General features: G+C 40.4%; 2 protein-coding genes across 8 annotated transcripts in view; both read left to right on the top strand.

Annotated features, from left to right (window-relative positions):
* The first annotated feature begins 686 nt into the window (after positions 1–686).
* Positions 687–9897, top strand: DDX59 (DEAD-box helicase 59). 5 transcript variants are annotated; one of them, XM_053391515.1, is made up of 8 exons: positions 687–919; positions 1744–2573; positions 3450–3617; positions 4186–4275; positions 5080–5331; positions 7374–7526; positions 9104–9232; positions 9592–9897. In XM_053391515.1, the coding sequence occupies exons 2-8, from the start codon at positions 1755–1757 to the stop codon at positions 9853–9855; spliced, it is 1875 nt and encodes a 624-aa protein (XP_053247490.1). In that variant the 5' UTR covers positions 687–919; positions 1744–1754; the 3' UTR covers positions 9856–9897. The 5 variants fall into 5 exon arrangements, with proteins under 5 accessions (XP_053247490.1, XP_053247495.1, XP_053247493.1 ...); XM_053391518.1 differs by having other exon boundaries at positions 692–836; XM_053391516.1 differs by having other exon boundaries at positions 692–923.
* A 3642-nt stretch (positions 9898–13539) lies between these two features.
* The window catches only part of KIF14 (kinesin family member 14), a 32149-nt gene continuing 25633 nt past the window's right edge, over positions 13540–20055 (top strand). For all 3 annotated transcript variants that reach the window (XM_053391508.1, XM_053391509.1, XM_053391507.1), the window contains exons 1-4: positions 13540–13643; positions 15460–16696; positions 17874–18125; positions 19247–19337. In XM_053391508.1, the coding sequence (XP_053247483.1) occupies positions 15582–16696; positions 17874–18125; positions 19247–19337 (1458 nt within the window). In that variant the 5' untranslated portion in view covers positions 13540–13643; positions 15460–15581. The remainder of the gene's footprint in view (positions 13644–15459; positions 16697–17873; positions 18126–19246; positions 19338–20055) is intronic.

The raw sequence follows: 20055 nt of genomic DNA, 5'->3' as shown, positions 1-20055 counted from the left end.
ATCTGAACGTGGGCTCAACTTCTGCCAGTATGACTGGGGCTGAGGAGACACAGGAGCCCACACTCATTGCGATTCCTCCTTGTGAACCAAAGAATTCCTATTAGAATAAACAAGTTCCGTTTTAAATACTGAAATATTAAATAAGATGGATAACAATGTGTAACAGAAAAAGAAGCATGAAATTAGGTTAAAGGTGTGTGAAAGAAAGTAATAGAAGTGGAAAGAAATTGCAATTGAGTAGATTGGAAGTCTAACACAAAGGTGGGGTGAGGGATGATGGATGGTGATGGGGAAAAGGAATTATCTGTGGGATTGAGTGTAGGTATGTTTGAACATTTTAAAGGATTGTATTAAATGTATGTTTGTATGCTTGTATATTCGCAATATGTGTGTATTAATGCTGAATTATTTTAATAATAAAAACTTTTCAAAAATTAAAAAAAGGGAAAAAAAGAAATCAGTTCTGTAAAGCTGAAGGCTTTACCTTCCTCATACCCAGTTCCTTCTTTATTTTTTTACTTCCATACCCAGCTATTTTCCTTTTAAAAACCCCAACTCCAGCCCCCTCTCTCTTCCAAAAGCCAATCACCCAAATCACTTTCGGGGTGTGCGGGGGGAACGGACATGACCATCCCGAAACCACTACAAAGGAACCTTATCCATCTGCTTCGGTTTCCACCACCCCGCAGCTCCTGCCATGCACATTCAAACAGGAACCGGAAGTACGGAGCTTATTGTACGTCTCTTCCGCCCCGGTGCTGAGTGCCTAGAGCGGCCACAAACATTGCAAAACCCACGGAGGACCATCTGCTGCGGCGGGAGACAATCAAGCTACGGTATCTGGAGACGTCAGGGTCAAGGGAGGTGCGGGGCCTGTCGGACTGGAGCCCGGAGGCTTTTGCTTCTCCACCACGACCACGTAGGTGATTGTGTTGCATCGGAAACAGTCGCTTTGCTTGCTCTTAGCTTTGAACAGAATCGTCCCAAACTGCCCCATAGACTTCTATGCGATCTTGTCTAGCCTGCAGATAATGCGTGCTTTTGGGTGAACTGGTTCTAGTAGTCCGGAAAAGCTTGTGCCACAAAAACAAACAAACACCCAGCTCTTGGGGGCTGTGTCGTTCTTTGCTGCTAACAGCACAAGTCCTGCACTCGTCTGCTCAGAAGTAAGGTAAGGCTGCATATAAACGCCATGCATTCGAAGCATGTTTAAATCTCATGCCCTGGAAACCGTAGTTTGTCAATGTGTCAAGTATCGTTTCCAGGATTCTTGTGTGGGTGAGTGATTTAAATGTACCTCACACAGCCTAAGCCTTTCTAAGAAGCAGTATGTTGTCTGGGTTTGAGGCTGCTATGGCGATTTCGGCAGGGAACAACTTGTCAGCCTTCTGCAGTGAATAGCTCCCTTAGGAGCTATTGTCTGGGTAAATTGTTTTAAGAATTAAAAACCCAAATTATGAATACATAAGTGAATAGGGGCACTGTGCAGATGAATGCAGCGTCATCGTGACCTGCTGCAAGAGAATGTTCTCTGTCAGGAAATGGAAAATTACAGCCTGTACTAGTTGAAGCTTTCAGATAGCCGTTGCAGTAACTCCCATTTGGATGGCATTAATATATTTTGTTATGCTTCATAATTAAGGTTTGGACTATTGGAGTGCATTTTAGCAGTCCCTGAATTATTCTGAAATCCTACTTTTATCAGATGTGTACAGTAATACATATTCTATGCTTTCATTACAGGCTGTTGAAGAATGTTTGTTCCAAGGTCTATTAAAGTCAAGAGGAATGCTGGTGATGAGGGGACCTGTGTAACTAAGAAAAATAAGCTATCTCCAAGTGAATCCTCACTTGAAAATGCCACAGACCTCCGAGATGCTAAGTCAGATACAAAAGACATGCCAAGCTCAGAGAGTGACTTGTTTGGACCAATGGAAAGAGACACTAAGCTGCACATCTCTCTGGATTCAGCTGTAGCTCTTACTGAAGCAACAGTGGAAAATGCAAACAATGAGGACTCTTCTCTTGCTGAGGATCCCATAAAATCTTTCAGCAAAATGCAACGTTGGCCACAGCCTGGGGAACCTGTCTGTGTGGTTTGTGGTCGTTATGGGGAATACATCTGTGACAAGACTGACGAAGATGTTTGTAGCTTGGAGTGCAAAGCCAAACACCTTTTACATATCAAAGAGGAAAAGGAAAACTCAAAATCTGCTAGCAGTTGTGAAAAAGCAGAGACTCAGTCCACGTTACTTGATGGTACTTACGTCTATGAAGAGAATCCATTTGTGCTAAGCCTTCAAGAGGAGCAGATTGAAAACTTAAAGCAGCAACTAGGCATTGCTGTTCAAGGTCAAGAAGTTGCAAGACCTATTGTAGAATTTGAACACTGTGGCTTCCCTGAAATTTTAAACACCAATTTGAAAAAATCAGGCTATGAAGTCCCAACTCCTGTCCAAATGCAGATGATCCCAGTTGGATTACTGGGCAGGGATATCATGGCCACGGCTGACACTGGCTCAGGAAAAACTGCTGCTTTCCTGCTTCCTGTTGTAATTAAAGCCTTGGGAGAGGTAAAGTTTAAACCTGCATTTTCAAAAAGCTGTGGGAATTGTGCAGCACGCTCCTGTACATGTTTACTTAGAAGTAAATCCCAGTGCTTTCAAGGGGATTTCTCTTTGGGAAACTCTGCATTGAATTTCAACCTTAGTTGCACTGAGAATTCTAGAGAAATTATTTTTAGCTGTTTCTTTCTTCTTTGAACTTATGTCAGTTGACTTGAAAAAAGTGAATGTTTGGAAAACAGTACAGAATATCTAATATATTCTTTCAGCTGTATATCTGTCAGTTGGCTGGATAAACCATACAATTACTGAATCTGCCAATTGTCCTAAAAAGGTCCTCAGTGTCCCTGCTTACACCTGTTGCTCAAGAGTTCAGCTGTAACTGCAATGGGGATCTTTTTATACACATTGAGGCTCCCCATGTGACTTCAAACCCTTTCAGGCTTCTGAATACACAGGCAGCAGCCACAAGTAGAAAAGGTTTTCTGTTGCAGAAATTACAGCTGAACTCTTGAGCAACTGGCACAAACTGGGGGCAGTGACCTAAGAGCCCTGTCCCACAGCCCCTTTTTCATTTGCTTTACCTCTTCATACAGATAACCACTGAAGAGTGCTCCAGTATTTAGAAATACTCTGTAACAGTTTGTCCACTTACTCTTATTTCTGTACTTAACAGTCTTAGTAGGTGGGAGTAGATTTCCAGAGTTTCTAATGTTACACTGTGACTATTTGCTGTCGTCTCCATTGACATCTGAATGAAAAGGATGTTGTTGAGCTAATCTGATATGAATTACAGTAACTGTTCTCTTATTTTCCCCTAATCTGATACTTTTAATTGAGAATGCAGATTGGCAACTCACAACTTTTTCCCACTTTCTGCTTCAGGCAGAAACCCCATCTGCTCTTATTCTGACGCCAACGAGGGAGTTAGCTATACAGATAGAGAAACAAGCTAAAGAGCTCATGATTGGACTGCCCAACATGAGAACTGTTCTTCTGGTTGGAGGATTGCCATTACCACCTCAACTTCATCGCCTGAAACAAAATGTTAAGGTAAAACCTGCTGCTGTGATTTCTGGGTTTTTAAAAAATATATGGCAAAGAACTAGAGGTGATACTGATTTCTTTGTTTAAGACTTCCAGAACTTCAGCTCTTGTTGAAGAGATTGGGTCTCAAGTCCTTAAAAAATTGCTTGCCCCAGTATCAACCACATTGGGCTTTACAATTGGCAAGGGAGGCCTTATTTGGTTTTGGGTGCCAACCCCTTTATAGTGCCTTGCCAGTAATAGTTCCCTGCTTATGGGATGCCCTCCTTGGTGAGGTGCACCTGCCACCCTCATTAACCTTTAGGTAGAATTCAGAAACATTCCTGTTTACCCAGGTATTTGATGACTGGAAGATACTGGTTCTTGCAGCCTTGAAAGTATTTAGCAGAGAGGATATTTTATTTTATTATTACGGGGGGGGGGGGAGTATTATTTTTGACCTTTTGTTGTTTTCCACACTGGGTTCTTCTGGGAGGAATGGAAGGATAAAAAACGATAAATAATAATGATGAAGCACTGATCATTGATTTTATTTCTAATGTTGGTGTTTTTGCCTCTACCCTCTTTCTGTTAGGTTATCATAGCTACACCAGGAAGGTTGCTAGAAATTCTAAAGCAAAGCTCCGTTCAAGTCCATAATATTAAAATTGTCGTAGTGGATGAAGTAAGTATACATGGTGGGACAAAACACAAAATATATGTATGAGTGTGCATGCGGGTATAACTTAAATATGAAATAACAATGGTTGAAATGGCTTGATTTCTGTCTGGTGACCACTAGTAGATTTCAGGCACGTGCAATGCGTATGTACTTTGGCTAGTGCATGGTATGCTTGGAATGCAGTTCAGATGGTGTATTGGCCCATTTATGTGTCAGGAAGGAAGAGATGAGAGCACACCTGAGGATTAAGCATCTAGGTCACTTTTTTTGCAAAGTGGGAGCAGCTGCTGCAGACACTAGCGTGCATTTTGGACAGTAGTGAGTTGCTGGCAGGAAAGAGAAGCATAAAGTAGAACTGGAAGGTGCTGCGAATAGGCATAGTGCAGAGTTGAGGAACCTTTTTTCAGGGCTGCATATCCTTTTGAACATCCTTCCAAGGGCTGCATATGGTGGGCTAGACAAACTCATGGAGGATAAGGCTATCAAAGGCTACTAGTCATGGTGGGAATATAATTTGTCTCCAGGGTCAGAGGCTGCATACCAATCACTGGGGGACGACAGCCAGAGTGGGCTATTGCTATCATTTCCTGCTTGTAGGCTCCCTAGAGGCTGGCCATTGTAGGAAATGGGATGCTGCACCAAATGATCCAGCAAGGCTGTTCTTCTGACTATGCTGGCAATGAAAGTGAATTAATCTTTTATTTCCTCACCTCTGCTCCTACAGTGGAATGTTAATGTTTACTGGTCTCTTTCTCTCTCTCTCTCTCTCTCTCTCTCTCTCTCTCTCTCTCTCTCTCTTTAACATAGGCTGATACCATGTTAAAGATGGGTTTCCAGCAGCAGGTTTTAGACATTTTGGAAAACATCCCCACAGACCGTCAGACTATTCTGGTGTCTGCCACAATGCCTTTCGGCACTGAACAGCTGGCCAATCGACTTCTGCAAAATCCAGTGAAAATAACCATCGGAGAAAAGAACCAGCCATGTTCCAACGTTCGCCAGATTATCTTGTGGGTAGAAGAACCGTCCAAAAAGAAAAAGCTTTTTGAAATATTAAATGTTAGTATTCTTGGAAGGAAGAACCTGTTGTTTTTCTTCCACAAATTGTGATTCTTTGCAGATTTGGAGGAGAGAAACTGGAAAATGGCTGTTTATCTGATGCAGCTTTGTTCTTGAGAGCTCCCCAGCAGAGAGGCATAAACACGACCTTGCAATTCAGTTTAGCCAATGCTTTTGTGGAAACTTGTGGAAGAAGAAACAAAATGTTTCTTCAATATTATTGGTGATATTCACTAGCTTATTATTGTGTTTTCAGTACTTTAGAATCTGTGATGCTGAGAGGTATTTAAGTAACCCAGTGTAGACGTGTTTAGAAAGAATAGTCAGGATCCAAAGCGTCATGGCTGGGATCCAAGGAAAAGTTCCTTTGCAATTCTAACAATCTATACAGTGGTGCCTCGCAAGACGAAATTAATTGGTTCTGCGAGTTTCTTTGTCTTGCGGATTTTTCGTCTTGCGAAGCATGGCTATTAACGGTACTTAGCGGTTTTAAGAAAAAGGAAACAAACTCGCAAGAACTCGCAAGACATTTTCGTCTTGCAAAGCAAGCCCATAGGGAAATTCGTCTTGTGAAGCAACTCAAAAAACGGAAAACTCTTTCGTCTTGCGAGTTTTTCGTCTTGCGAGGCATTCGTCTTGCGAGGTACCACTGTACTCAGAATTAAGTTCTATTGAATTCAGTGGACATTACACCAGGTAAAGGAGGTTGCGGTAGCAACCCTTACCTATGTCCCCCCCCCAAACAGCAGCCCTAGCATGTTATATGGCAAACTGCTTTTTAAACTTAGGGTTAAAAGCAGTTTGTGATATGGAATAGTGAAAAAGAAAAAGCATCCAGTTCTATTATCCTAGAGAGTATATTGTTTATACTCTCATCCTCTTGCCAGAAATAGGATATTTTATTTTGGTAAATACATAGAAATAATCGTGCAAAGGCTTCAGTAATGCTAATATCACTGACGAGATTCCATTTTTAACAGCATTTCAAAGATACCTGCACAATCTACTTTAAACTTGTTAATATTACACAAGCTTTGGCAGACTTGGAAGGGCCACGTTACTTTGTTCAGCTCTGCCACCTCCCACAGCTCCATCAGTTTAGCAATATGCTTAACATTCCAGTACGTACCATATAGAATTCTAGCTGTAGTCATGCGAGACAGCAAAGTTTCCTTTTCATTAGAATTTTTGTTTTATAAAGGTCAACAGGAATGTTCAAAAGGGGTAACCAAAACAATTGAGTGGAGCAACTCCCCTAATGTGGAACTGTTGCAGTATTCTGGGCTTTATAGTTTTGAGAAAAACCAAGTAAGAGGTGGCATGATAGACTTGTGTAAGATTATGCATGGCGTGAATAAAGTGATTGGAGAAATGTTTTTCTCCCTGTCTCATAATTGTTGAAAGATTCAGGACAGGCAAAACAAAGTACTTATTTATACGGCTCATAGTTAAACTCTGGAATTCATTCCCACAGGAGACAGTTCTAGCCACCAACTTGGATGGCTTTAAAAGAGGATTAGACATATTTGAAGAGGCGAAGGCTCTCAGTGGCTACTAGTCACAGTGGCTATGTTCTGCATACGTGGCTGGAGGCTGTATGCTTCTGAATACCAGTTGCTGTAAACTGCAGGACCTCCTGTGCTGGGGTCCTGCTTACAGCTTCCCACAGGCATCTGACTGACTGCTGTAAGAACAGGATATTGGACGAGATGGGCCATTGGCTTGAGCAGGCAGACTCTTCTTATGTTCCTGGGTCTAAGGACAATCTAATATTACTCTTACTGATGATTTTTAAAATATTCCATGGCTGAGTCAATGAATATTATAATTTAAGTAAAAAACTATTTGCACTCGAAACCATCCCTTAATTTGATAATAAAGGATATATATCTAAAATGTGAAATTGGGGCACGTGTAACATTTTTAAAATTGACATCGTTTCAGTAGAATGTATACACACTAATTAAGAGAAAGAGTTGTAAGTGCCATTGGTAACTGTGTTGATCATGCAAGACTTAAAATGAGACTTTGCTTTGTTTTAGGATAAGAAACTGTTCAAACCTCCTGTGCTGGTATTTGTAGAATGCAAACTGGGTGCAGATCTCCTGAGCGATGCTGTACATAAAATTACAGGCTTGCAAACAATTTCTATGCATGCTGATAAATCACAGATAGAAAGAACTGCCATATTACAGGTTTGTATATATCTCTGATGCCCATTTTCTAAAAGATTCCTATTCTTAAGGCTGTAGTCCTGTACACATTTACTTGGGAGTAAGTCCCATTGAACTCTGCTGAATTTACTTCTGATTAGATGTGTATAGGCTTTAACCGCTGAATTATTTGTGGTTTCTTGCCACATTTTTGAAACAGGTTGCAATTTTCTGTGAATTTCATGATTTCTTTGTATAGGTTCCAATCCATCACAATTCTGTTCTATGCAGCATTCTGGATTGCTGCACAGATGCTGCTCTCCAACCAAATTAAGCTGTACTTTGTAAGCAGCAACGCCTCTCTCCATGTGAACCTACCCAGACCCTGAGATCATCATCTGAGATCCTTCTTTGTATTCCTCCTGTATGAGAGGTCCGGAGGGTGGCAACCTAAGAATGGGCCTTTTCTGCAGTGGAATGCTCTCCCTAGGGAGGTTTGGCTGGAGCCTTCATTGTACACCTTTAGGTGCCAGGTTAAAATGTTTCTCTTCGACTAGGCCTTTGGCTGATTAACATCCGGTAGCCTTTTAAATGTGGCTGTGGGAGAGGGGGGGTTATTGGTTTGTTTTTGTTTTTATTATGTATTTTGTGTTTTTTATCTTGTATTTCTATGTTATGAACCGCTCTGAGATCTACAGATTTTAATAAGTAGAATCATAGAATTGTAGAAGTGGAAGGGACCATGAGGGTCCTCTAGTCCAACCCCCTGCAATGCAGGAATCTTTTTGTCCAACATGGGGCTTGAATCCACAATCCTGAGATTAAGAATCTCATGCTCTATGGACTGAGCTATCCACAGAAATAATAATAATAATAATAATAATAATAATAATAATAATAATAATAATAATAATAATAATTTGCTGGCCCTGTTGCCATGCTCATTCTGGGAATTCATCAGTGGTCTGGGAAAATTACTTGATCTGATCCACGTACAAATTTTAGGGCTACAACCATATTCCATGAGGGTATATTGAAAATAGTGGTCAGCAGGGGGAACAGGGTGTCTGGGGCTTTTAGTGTGCAGTAATGTTAGTAAGGCTGGATTTAGGGGATGGGAGTCCTGTGACCAACCAGATGATGTTTGGCTACAATTCCATTAACCATGGAGGCCGTGACTGATGGGAGTCCAACCACATCTGAAGAGCCACAGCTTACCCACCAATTTTAGATGCAGTTTATCATTAATGTTTTTCAACATAAACATTCAGAGCAGCAGCTAGACTGACTGTGAGTTCAAGTTCAGAGTATATATCTGAGAGGAGCTAGCTTTTAGTTCTATTTAAATACTTTAAAGTTATTTTTGCTTCCTTTTTATTTTTTTGCTTGTTGCCCTGTTGCTCTTTTTTGATTCCTTTTGAAATATGTTCAGGATTTGGCTTCACTGTGAATTCTGCAGCTTAATTTCCTTTGTTGGAAATCTTGTCTTGTAACTTTTGATTACAAGACAAGCAGCAGAATTCGTAATGTTTAATATTTATTTCTAGTTACATCTTGCACCTTAACAACAAGACAGTTTCAAGGATTCTGAAATAATGTTTCTGTATGCTTTGCATTAGGGATTATTTCAAGGCAAGTATGAAGTTGTAGTAAGCACTGGAGTCCTGGGACGTGGACTTGACCTTGTCAACGTTAAGCTGGTCGTGAATTTTGACATGCCATCTAGTATGGATGAATACGTACACCAGGTAAATAGACTTCTCTGCTGTGCTATTTAATTTAATACAGTTATTGGTTGATTTTTAGCTCTATAAGCTCTGTGAGAAGCATATAAAATAATGGAAAAATATTTGATTATCAATGGTTAACACTGCTACACTTCAGCAACCTCAGGTGGAATGGCTGGTTGCTCATCAGAGTTTCTGGCCCTTCAGGAAGGTAGCAGAATCTGCTACTTGAGATAAGAGAGGGAGGTTTTCATACTGTACAGAAACTAAACTTTGATTGTAAACTTTGATAATCTGAGGATTACAGCTACCTGAGGGATTCTTTTGGTTTCATGAGACAGATAATTGGGCCAAATTTAAATACAGTTGTTTATTTTCAGGTTGGAAGAGCAGGCCGGCTGGGTCACAGTGGAACTGCAATCACCTTTGTGAATAACAGCAGCAAGAAACTTTTCTGGGATGTTGTGAAGCGTGTTAAACCAACTGGCACTATTCTCCCACCCCAGTTATTAAATTCTCCATATCTACATGACCAGAAGAGGAAAGAACAGCAGCGAAGTAAACAATCTCAGAATGGCCTTGTAACGAGTGACAATCTTATGGACGTTATTAGAAAACACAGCAAAAGCTCTTTTCAGAAGTAACAAGTGATACTGTCCTTCTAAATACAACTGTTTTGTACAACTTGTATGACTAAGTGATGAATTTTTAACTTTGGGGGCATAAGCTAACCAAATTTTCGCATTTTGAAGACTTACTGATTTTGATCATAGAGTTAAAGCAAAAGCTTAATATTTTTCCTTGAAATTTAATGGGACTTCTGCAAGGTTATTAGACTGAAAGAGTGACTTAAGTCATCCAGCGAGCTTTGTTATGAGAATGCTTTTATACTTCATATTTTGTACTCAGTATTAAGTAGTAAAATACATAGCATCGTGAACTTTAAACGGAATATGCACATCTTAAAGGTCTGGGTTTTCCTTGCAAGAAGTGTAACATGTAATTCACGGTTATATCACCTTTTGCTATGGGACCCTAAGCAGCATACATGTGGCAATCAGTTAGCCTCCCATCCAGTTACCATCCAGTAACCCAAAAGGTTGTGGTATCCTGTCCTTGCAGAGGACAAGTATGATGAGGAGACCAGAGCAAACTTGCTATAGACAAGTTTAACTTTAGCTTCTTTAACTTTTTTAAATAATAAAATGTTGGTCACATGGAAGTCCTAATTCAACTGGTCAAATGATATCATGAACTCTCATCTGTGAAACCTCATCCCACAAAAAAGTGTTAGGTCCTGCTTTTTACAAAATACTCTTCTCTTTTGTGATACATTTTTTCAGATGATAAATTAATATTTTTTATAAAACATTTTGTAATTAAAGTTTTCAGGTTTTACATTTCTACATTTGCATCTTTCATTATACCCATACATTCAACAACTTCCCTCCTTCCCCTTCCAAGCTTTTTTTTTTAATTTATCCATAATTCTTGCATGTTCTTGTATATCCATCTAAATCAGTCCCCCTCCCCCATTTTACACCCTTTTAAACATGTTATACTGTTGAATTTACCTTAATACTACCAGGGTTTTCAACTGTGTACAATTTCCCACATACTCAACAAAAAAATTCCACTCCTCTTTAAATACCTGTTCTTCTTGCTCTCTTATTCTACTTGTTAGACATGCTAACTCTGCATATTCTTTCACTTTAAATTGCCATTCAACCTCCATTTGGGGGCTAAGAAAATCCAGGCCACTGTTGTCGCATACATAAATAGGTTTTCTGACACCTTGGTACCTCCTTCTGAACCATTCCTAACAGGAATGCCTCGGGGGGAGGGGATGTTGTTTTAAACAAAAAGTTTGCTCCTATGGTTTAGACTTTATTTATTGAATTTATATTCTTCCTAAAAAGAACCCAGGGTGGCAAACACATTTTTACTGAAACCATGCAATTAAAAATAAAACCTTAAACATCTGAAAACATATATAAAACTGTTTTTTGGTATAGCCAAACATTAACACTAGGTGAGAACCAGTCTAAATGGCAAATTGGGTAGATGCTGTCAACAGTACGCAGCAATTTCAAGAAAAGTGAGCAGAGCAGCAGGTGCTATTTTACTCTTGTATAGTAGGCTATGTTCAGCTCTGCAAAAGTTCAGGTTCTGCAAAAGTTCAGGTTTCTACACACCTCTTCATTCAGGCGAGCAAGAGGTGTCATCAAAATTCAAGGTCACATTCCAGCCAGGTCAAAGCACTTGAGAAGGGTGGGGAGCAGGGCTGCACAATGGGTGTGGCCTGGGGGGTATGCCTCAGGGTCACATTCAGCCTTCTGGAAGAAGGTACGGGGTTATAAAGACTAGGACTAGCCACCTGAGAAACAGTTTTTATCCAAACGTGGTTTTAAACACAGTGTAAGGTAGTTTTCTGGGATGTGGGTGGCGCTGTGGGTTAAACCACAGAGCCTAGGACTTGCTGATCAGAAGGTTGGCGATTCAAATCCCCGTGACGGGGTGAGCTCCTGTTGCTCGGTCCCTGCTTCTGTCAACCTAGCAGTTCGAAAGCACGTCAAAGTGCAAGTAGATAAATAGGTACCGCTCCGGCGGGAAGGTAAACGGCGTTTCCGTGTGCTGCTCTGGTTCGCCAAAAGCGGCTTAGTCATGCTGGCCACATGACCTGGAAGCTGTACGCTGGCTCCCTCGGCCTATAGAGCGAGATGAGTGCCGCAACCCCAGAGTCAGTCACGACTGGACCTAATGGTCAGTGGTCCCTTTACCTTTAAGGTAGTCTCTGTGGGAGTATATTGTATTTAATTATGGGATACCAGAGTTTTTAGGGGGTTAACAAGGCTGGGATAGCTGGGATAGCAGGCTTGTTGGTTTTGAATGTCTGATGTAGATTTTTTTCAATTTCGTTGTTCTGTATGGGACAATGACAATAAAGATGTATCGTATGTATCGTATCTTGAGACCGAAGTTACTCAACCCTGCTGTGAGGTCAGGAGTTACCATTATAATTATTTATAAAAATTTATATACCTCCCTTCATCCCAATATCACACAGCGGTTCACAACATAAAAATACATAACGAGAACACATGAGCTAACTACCTTGACAGTGAGTAGTAGTCACTTCCCTCTGGAAGTGGATTAAGAAGTTCCACACTGCTAAGATGTAGCTCATTGGTGAGCTTTGCAAGACATGATCTCTGCCCAAAAGGAAGAGTTCCCACATTTGGGCATTCCAACATCACTTGCTGGGAGCGCTGATGCAGGCAAGCTGCTACCTCAACCAACTTTCTGTCTTCTCATATTAAGAGTCACAGGGCGCCGTCGGCAAGAAAAATTGACGGACTATGCAGAACTGGCAAAACTGACATATAAGCGACAGGACAAGGATAACTGACTTTAAAGATGAGTGGGAACCCTTTACAAAGTATTTGAAGACGCAACAAAGCGAACTGGACTCCTTGGCAGGTTTTGAATAAACATTCACAAACTTTTTATTGATAATAATCAGCTAAATAGTTTGAGGATCTATGCGACTTTGTAACATGCAGAAAACAGCATTCTCAGAGAAACCAAAGACTGGAACTGAGGGAAGCCGGGGATGGGGGTGGGTGGGTTTTGTGTGGGAGGGTGGGGAGAGGGAGGAAAAATGGGGGTGGGGAATAAAGAGGATATGTTTTTGGAGAGTATGTTTTATTTTTGTTTTTAAAGAGTCACGACAGGATTTTGAGGAGTACCAGGAGGGAGTAGAAAAGGGTGGAAAAACCCGACTGAATAGCTGTACGTGCTGTGGCTGAAAGGTTTGGCTGCATGTTGCTTTGGGCTGTCCTGGGCAAGTGACCGACAAATTTAATAAATAAAATTTAATAATAATCTCAGCAGGAAAAACTGAACTGAAAACAACAAGGCTTTCCGTAATGGAGACACAAACAGCACCCGCATCTAGTATCATTTAGTTGAGATTGCATTTCAGGGGGTTGGACTAGATGACCCTTAGGATCTTTTCCAACTCTCCAATTCTATAATTTAAGAGTCGTTAGATTTGCAGGCACGAACGGTGCTGCTTCCCCCACCACCACCTTGCTCCTCCCGGTCTATTAGTGTGGCGGCGGCCCTCCTTTTAATGTTCTTCCCACTAAGAAAGGAGCGGAGTCTCCATTTAAACGCCACCCACCCGCTCTGCAAAAGCCGAAGGCGCCCTGCCTTCTTCTCCCGCGCATCAGTCACCCCACAAATGGCCGCAGCTCCGTTGAGAACCGGAGATGTCGCGAGCAGCCTCGCTTGCTCCGGCTTCCCTCTCGGGACTGCGTGTGACCTCACCGTCCGTCTCAACCAATAGCAGGCGGCGGCGCCGCATTCGAACGGAGAGGTTAGGAGGCGCCGCAGGAGGACGGGCTGTTGGTCGATCTCCTGAGGACAGGTGAGTCGCTGGACAGGTATCCTTCCTGGACAGGCATCACCTGTCTCCGAGAGGTCAGGCCGTCTCTTCCCCCCTGGGCTTCCTGCTTTAAAAATGCGGGACGTGTGGCTTTTTTTGGCAGCGGAGAGGGTTGGTCTTCTGCTTCCTGCAGTCTAGTCCCTGTTTAAAGAAGGGGCTCCTTTGCTTCTGCCTACTATTTGATGCGGAGGGAGGACGCTATTCTTGCAGGGACCAAAAGCTAAGCATCGTTTACTTCAACGGATATTCTTAATAGGTGCTCTTCCGCCCCGCCCGAAGGCACAAACACTGAGCAGCCCCAAAGGCTTGCTTTTAATCCTTCTCTTAAACTTCAAGCCAGATATTTCCTGGTCACATTCACTAACCGATTATAAAATTCCCACCTCACCCTGAAATGGAAGAAATATTCACTCTATACACAGACTATAAACTTCTCTACCAGGTGGAAAGTACAGTCATTCTCTCTACATACCCTGCTTTTCTTTCCCAATGCTTACTTAAGGTGGCTTTATAGTTTTAAAGCAACAGTAACAAACAACACACACACACAAATTGTATATTACTGTTTCATCTCACTGCCTGTTGATACCTGCAGCAAGCATTAGTATCACCAGAAAGAAGTTGCCTGATGGAATTTGCTAGCTTCCCACCTCTCACCCGCAAATCAAGTGTCAGCAACTAAGCTGAAATGTCTTCCATCACTTCACTTGGCCAGTATTTATTCCACTTTGCACTACCTCCCCCTGCCCCCCCCCCGCCCAGCAGCTGAGGCTGAATATGAACAGGATTTGTATAAGTTTTGAGGTGGAGAACCTGGATTGGACTGATGGCTGGACGTGGGCAGGAAGAAAATGGGTTCCTCTTGGCAGCTTGACACCCATTTTCTCTGGGTAGAGGATTTACATGAGATGGGCAGGAAAACGTTATTTCCCTTTGGCGACAATATTGCCAAGTAATGGCAAAGGCTGGGTGGGGTTAGAGATCAGAGACAGATATTTTAGTAATGCTGTCTATGGACTTCTGCTTCAGACACAGACCCTGGGAATTTCCTCCCCTCCAGCACCACTCCAGCACCAACTGTCAAACACTGATTTAAAGTGATGAAAAAGACCTATGTAAATAATGGCGTTAAATCAAGCCATTATCTTAAAATGTTGAGTCATGTAGTTCATGTGCCTTTTTTGCACTGTATTATATATACTTAGAAGTAAGGGGCAATGTAACAATGGCTGTCTGTATGCATACAAGGAAACCAAGCAAGGTAAGATGTCAAAGATCAAGATTCCTATGTTCTGCATTGTAAGCCAAGTACTCTGAACTCTCTTGAACAAGTTATGTTAATGACTGAGCAAAACAATTATCCATGAGATGGAAAGATGCTGTTATGTTTTTAATTCTAAATATTCATAATTTGCTGCAATACATGTAATATATGAAAGTAAGTAAACTATTTTGTTTCCATTTCTCCACCTTTACCATACAAAGGTAGGGATAAATTCAGTTGTCTTTGACATAGTGATAATTAATTGAGTTTTAAGAGAAGTATAAAATTAATCACTTAAGTTATTTTTTAAATGTGGCATTTTGTGTAAATTGAAGTTTAAACAAAATGAATTTGATGCTAAAATATAATTTTAAAATCTATTTAAAGTCATTATTTTAAATGTTGATTTATCCATCCTACAAGGAAGACTTTACCTTCAGCATAGGTACGGAAATAGGGTCAAGTATATTACCCACATGACAATAGTTGAGTAAAAATAGAAATTAATAATGGCTTCTTTTTTTTTTTAAACAGATCCCATAGTGATACATTCTGTGCCGTAGAGAAAATAAGATTACAAGTCAAGTATACTCTTCAGGAAGAGCTTGTATGATATATTGTTTCAGTCTTGCAGTTGCAGCTTGCTTTAGGTCTCAATGCCTATTTATATTGTTCCTAAGAAAAGCCATATTAGTGCACCTGGTGGATCTTCACAAAAGCATCCTCCAGAAAATGTCATTGCTAGAAACAGGTTTGCACAGACATTTACATCCCGCACACTGGAGAATGAGGGAAGCAATCCTCAGTCCCAGTCCCTGAGTAAGACCAAAGAAATAAATACGACCTATGTGCTTTCAGCCTGTAACAAACTGGCTGACACTTCAGCTGCTTCCACGACTGAAGGCAAGCTGACACTCCAACGAAGAACTGTGACGAGCAAAGAACAACCTGATACAAATACAACACATGACAGTGAAAATACACAAGTGGAAAAAAGATTGACGCTGCAGCGCCGAACAAGGACTGCGTCAACTGAGAAGCACAAAACAAATATTCACGAAGCCAGGGCAGAAAAAGGAGACCCTCTTCCCCAGAAGAGTGGCAAAACATTGTTTCCACCAAAAATTAGCAGCAGTGACCCTCCATTTGTTAAGACTGGCCTTTTGTCACTTCAAGGCCTCACAGATGGAAAGAAAAATCCTGATATGAAAAGTGATGGACCTTTTAATCATAATGGTTCAAGTGCTACTGGTAGCTACACACCTTTAAGATACAAGACAGTTGTTGGTGATTCTCAGAGTAAAAACAAAGTTCCTAGACCATCACTCTTAACAGTAGGAAAACTTGATGAAAGGACGTCTATGTTAAAACTAGCTGAAAAGCGTAATTCCAGTAAGGAAAATGGAACTGAAAGTCTGCAAAATAGATGTATTAAGAATGAAAATCTGGAAAAGCAGAAGACACCAAGGAAAGGTTCGACAGAAGGAATGAAATTCACCCCCAGATGTGGAGCTGTTCAGCATGCCAAGACTCCTGCTGCCTCAAGCATAAAGAATAAGATTCTGTGTCCTCAAACAATATCAGCCAAGAAATCTGGTACTAATGAATTTGCTCTAAACAGAAGGTTGCAAGAAAATACCACATATACTCAACAAACTGCTTCGCAGAAAGAAGATACTCTAATGCAGAACATATGTGGTAAAGAAGACCCTTTCAAAATAGAAAACAGCAAAGTGACTGTAGCTGTGAGAATACGACCCTTTAGTGTCAGGTATATAACCATTTTTTGGGGAACTAATATATGAAATTGTACAAGTTGTTACCATGATATTGAGTAGCATAACATGCTCTCCAACCACTTAGATATATTACCCAGTTTAATTTCCATTGTGTCTGTATACAAACTGCTGCACTTCTCTTTACTTCCATTGTCCACTTTATAAGGGATCTGTGTGTTCTAACTAAGGCTGAGACAATTTAACAACTATATGAAATAAATAAAATGGGATGATAGTTGATACTTTGTTAGCTCAGTAGCCCACCTTGCAAGAGAAGCTAATCCAATTCCCTTTGCATAACTCCATTTTAATAAACCTCAGATTTTGGGGGCAAGAGTATAGTCATATCCAGCACTGTTGTTCCCTTGTGCAGCAGACTTCTAGTTGCGCAACAGAACTTGTCATTCTTCTTTCCTGCAGCTCACCATGCATTCACAAAATCTGCTCCAGGGAGTTAAAGGACCCTCTGGAGCACAATTTGAGGGCTCACTCAAGAGGACAGGAAGGGGAAGTCCTGTTGCAAAAGGAACTCTGCATGCACAGTAATGTCCAGCTTTTTGTCCCCCTGTATAAATTTTTTAAAGAAATGCTATGCAGCACAGTGGCTTTTGAATTTTTTATCAGTCTTCTGATTTTTAGGCAACAGATCTGCAGATGCTAGCTTTGCATTTTAGAAACTTGGCACTTGCAATGGAGTTTATATTAGTAGTTAATTTAGTCTTTGATCTTGGAACTATATGTTTTATAAATATATAAATTAATTTTTTTGGCTGATTTACTGTAATCCTGGATTGGTTTTTGTTACACATGTTAGCATTGGATCCTAAACAGTATATTTATGAATTATTTTGATCTAGGTGTATTTTGTACATTAGTTCTATGAATGGCTGATGTAGTATACTGAACTTCAATACAGTCTATCTCTATGCTAACATTTTACATATAATGAAATTTCAAAAACCTTTAAGGAGAAGATTCATATAAAAAATTCATATGGCTGATGCACAATTAACCTGAAGACTGCCACATATTATAATGATTTAGTTACAACATCAATTAGACAATTTAGATTAAATTTGGTTTATAAGATCAGTTACAAAGCTGAATGTGTTCAGTGTTTTGTCATCCCTCGCCCCCTATAACTAACATTTCTTTTGTGCCTTTATTCAGAGATAAGAATGAAGAAACATTACAAGTGGTTTCCATGACAGGGCAAGAGACTGTTGTGCACCATCCAAATACAAAACAAATCTACAGTTTCACTTTTGACTTCTCATTATGGTCTTTTGATAAATGTCAGAATTTTGCAAGCCAAGAGATGGTGTATCAGTCTCTGGCAGTACCTCTCCTAGAAAGAGCCTTTGAAGGATACAACACCTGCCTTTTTGCATATGGACAGACTGGTTCTGGAAAGTCATACACGTAAGTTGGACTGGAAGTGTTCCATTTCTGTTGCTGTTGTTGACACCCAATACATGTCATATCCAGATGCTTTTTTGTTGTATGTTTGTTTCTTAAGTGAATGAGATTATTATTGAAACGGAAGACTGACTTGAATGAAGCCAAACTAACAGTACAGAGAACATTTTATTTAAATCTCTCTGAAGAAAATTATGTTATGTTTTAAACAGAAAAACCACCTATCTTCAGGACTGTGATTATCTAGTGCTTATGGGTAACAGTAACTAAAAGACTAAGATCCGAAGCAGGAATTTCCTTGTTCAGATCTCATGTATGCTGTTAAGTCACTAGGCTCATAGGAAGCTTTCTTATACCAAGACAGACCATTCCGGTGTTTCCCAAACTAGCTGGAAAGCTGGAAAACTAGTCTAGCTGTTTTTGGACTACAGTTCCCATTATCGATGACCACTGGTCCTACTAGCTAGGGATGATGGGAGTTGTAGTCCAAAAACAGCTGGAGACCCAAGTTTGGGAAACACTGATCTAGCCTAATAATGTCTACTACTGACAGCAGCTCTCCAGGGTTTCAGGCAAAGTATCTCCCTCAGCCCAACTCTGGCGAACTTCATTTTACCTTCAGTAAAATGGTGACAGTAATGTTGGCCTACCTGGCAGGGTTGTTGGAATAATGGCTGAGATGATACTTGTGAAGTGTGTAGAAAGTTCAAGATAAACATGAGGTATTATAAAAAATAATATGGATCTAATATCTTCTCCTAGCAACTCTATGTTGTGAACTGCCCTGAGATTTGCAAATGAGGTGGTATAAAAATGTAATAAATAAAACAATTAATATGGAGTTAGGTGACCAGAAGCCACATGATAGCCAAAGCTTACCATATGGTGTGTGGATTGTCTTAACTTCAAACCATGCAGTTAAGAACACCATAGTCACCTGTCCTCTTTCCTAGCTAATCCATTTTAAGAATCTTATTAGATTTTACAATATTATGCAGAAATTTTCTTCTAGTTGTCTTTTAAAACTGGTACCCACTCTGTATTAATGCCTCATTAGGAAGTGTGAACGTCGTATTCTGCAGAGATATAACCTGAGCCTATAATTGCAATATTTGTCATTACAGTATGATGGGATTTGATGATGACGAAAGAGGAATAATACCAAGATTCTGTGAAGATCTCTTTACTCAAATAGCAGAAAAAGAAACGCAACAGGTATTGCTGCAGCATTACTTTTCTTTCTGAACTTATTGAGGCTGCTCCACTTGCTTTGAAAGTACATGGAACCACCTTTGGGTTCACTTTTGGGCATCACTGTTGTGGAGGCACTGTTAATGGGAATCAACACTTCCACAAAGATGCACTACATGTGATTGCAATGATTTCCACAGTGGCAGCAGTGCTTTTTTGGAAGTATCCTGCAACAATTGCCTGGGGGTTTTGTATACTGGGTGATAAATGCTGTTGAGCTGATTGGCTCAATGCTTTTCTTGGGGCATGTGGAGAGGTACAGAATAGTATTATATATATATATATATATATATATATATATATATATATATATGTGTGTGTGTGTGTGTGTGTGTGTGTGTGTATATATATATATATTACTGGTATTCCCTCAGAAGTGATTGAACTGGGTAAAAGCCGACCCTGAAATTTGCCCCATCCTTGTGGCTGCTTCATACAGCCCATATTCACAGCTTATATTCATTCCATGTGGCTGTGTGTAGGAAGCAAATTGCCAGAACAACATATTTCTAAAGTACTTGATATTTCTGTGGTTTTGGGGTGTTGTTTTTTTTACCATAAAATAAAACCAGAAATCAATATGTACAGACTACAGCTCCTCTGTTGGCTAGCAAGGCTGATCTTACACCTTAATAATTCTATTAATAATTCTAATAATTCTAATATATTCTATTGCTGTACT

The sequence above is a fragment of the Podarcis raffonei genome, chromosome 6 (assembly GCF_027172205.1).
Source record: "Podarcis raffonei isolate rPodRaf1 chromosome 6, rPodRaf1.pri, whole genome shotgun sequence".
Lineage (NCBI taxonomy): Eukaryota > Metazoa > Chordata > Lepidosauria > Squamata > Lacertidae > Podarcis > Podarcis raffonei.
Note: the sequence above shows the minus strand (reverse complement) of the source record. Positions and strands in the feature narration are given on the sequence as shown.

What these genes read in the sequence shown, in the direction of transcription:
- DDX59 (XM_053391515.1), top strand. Translation starts at nt 1,755, where the DNA reads ATGTTTGTTCCAAGGTCTATTAAAGTCAAGAGGAATGCTGGTGATGAG. An exon ending in AAATTGTCGTAGTGGATGAA is followed by an intron (nt 4,276 to 5,079) that starts GTAAGTATACAT and finishes TCTTTAACATAG; the next exon opens with GCTGATACCATGTTAAAGAT. An exon ending in AGCTTTTTGAAATATTAAAT is followed by an intron (nt 5,332 to 7,373) that starts GTTAGTATTCTT and finishes GCTTTGTTTTAG; the next exon opens with GATAAGAAACTGTTCAAACC.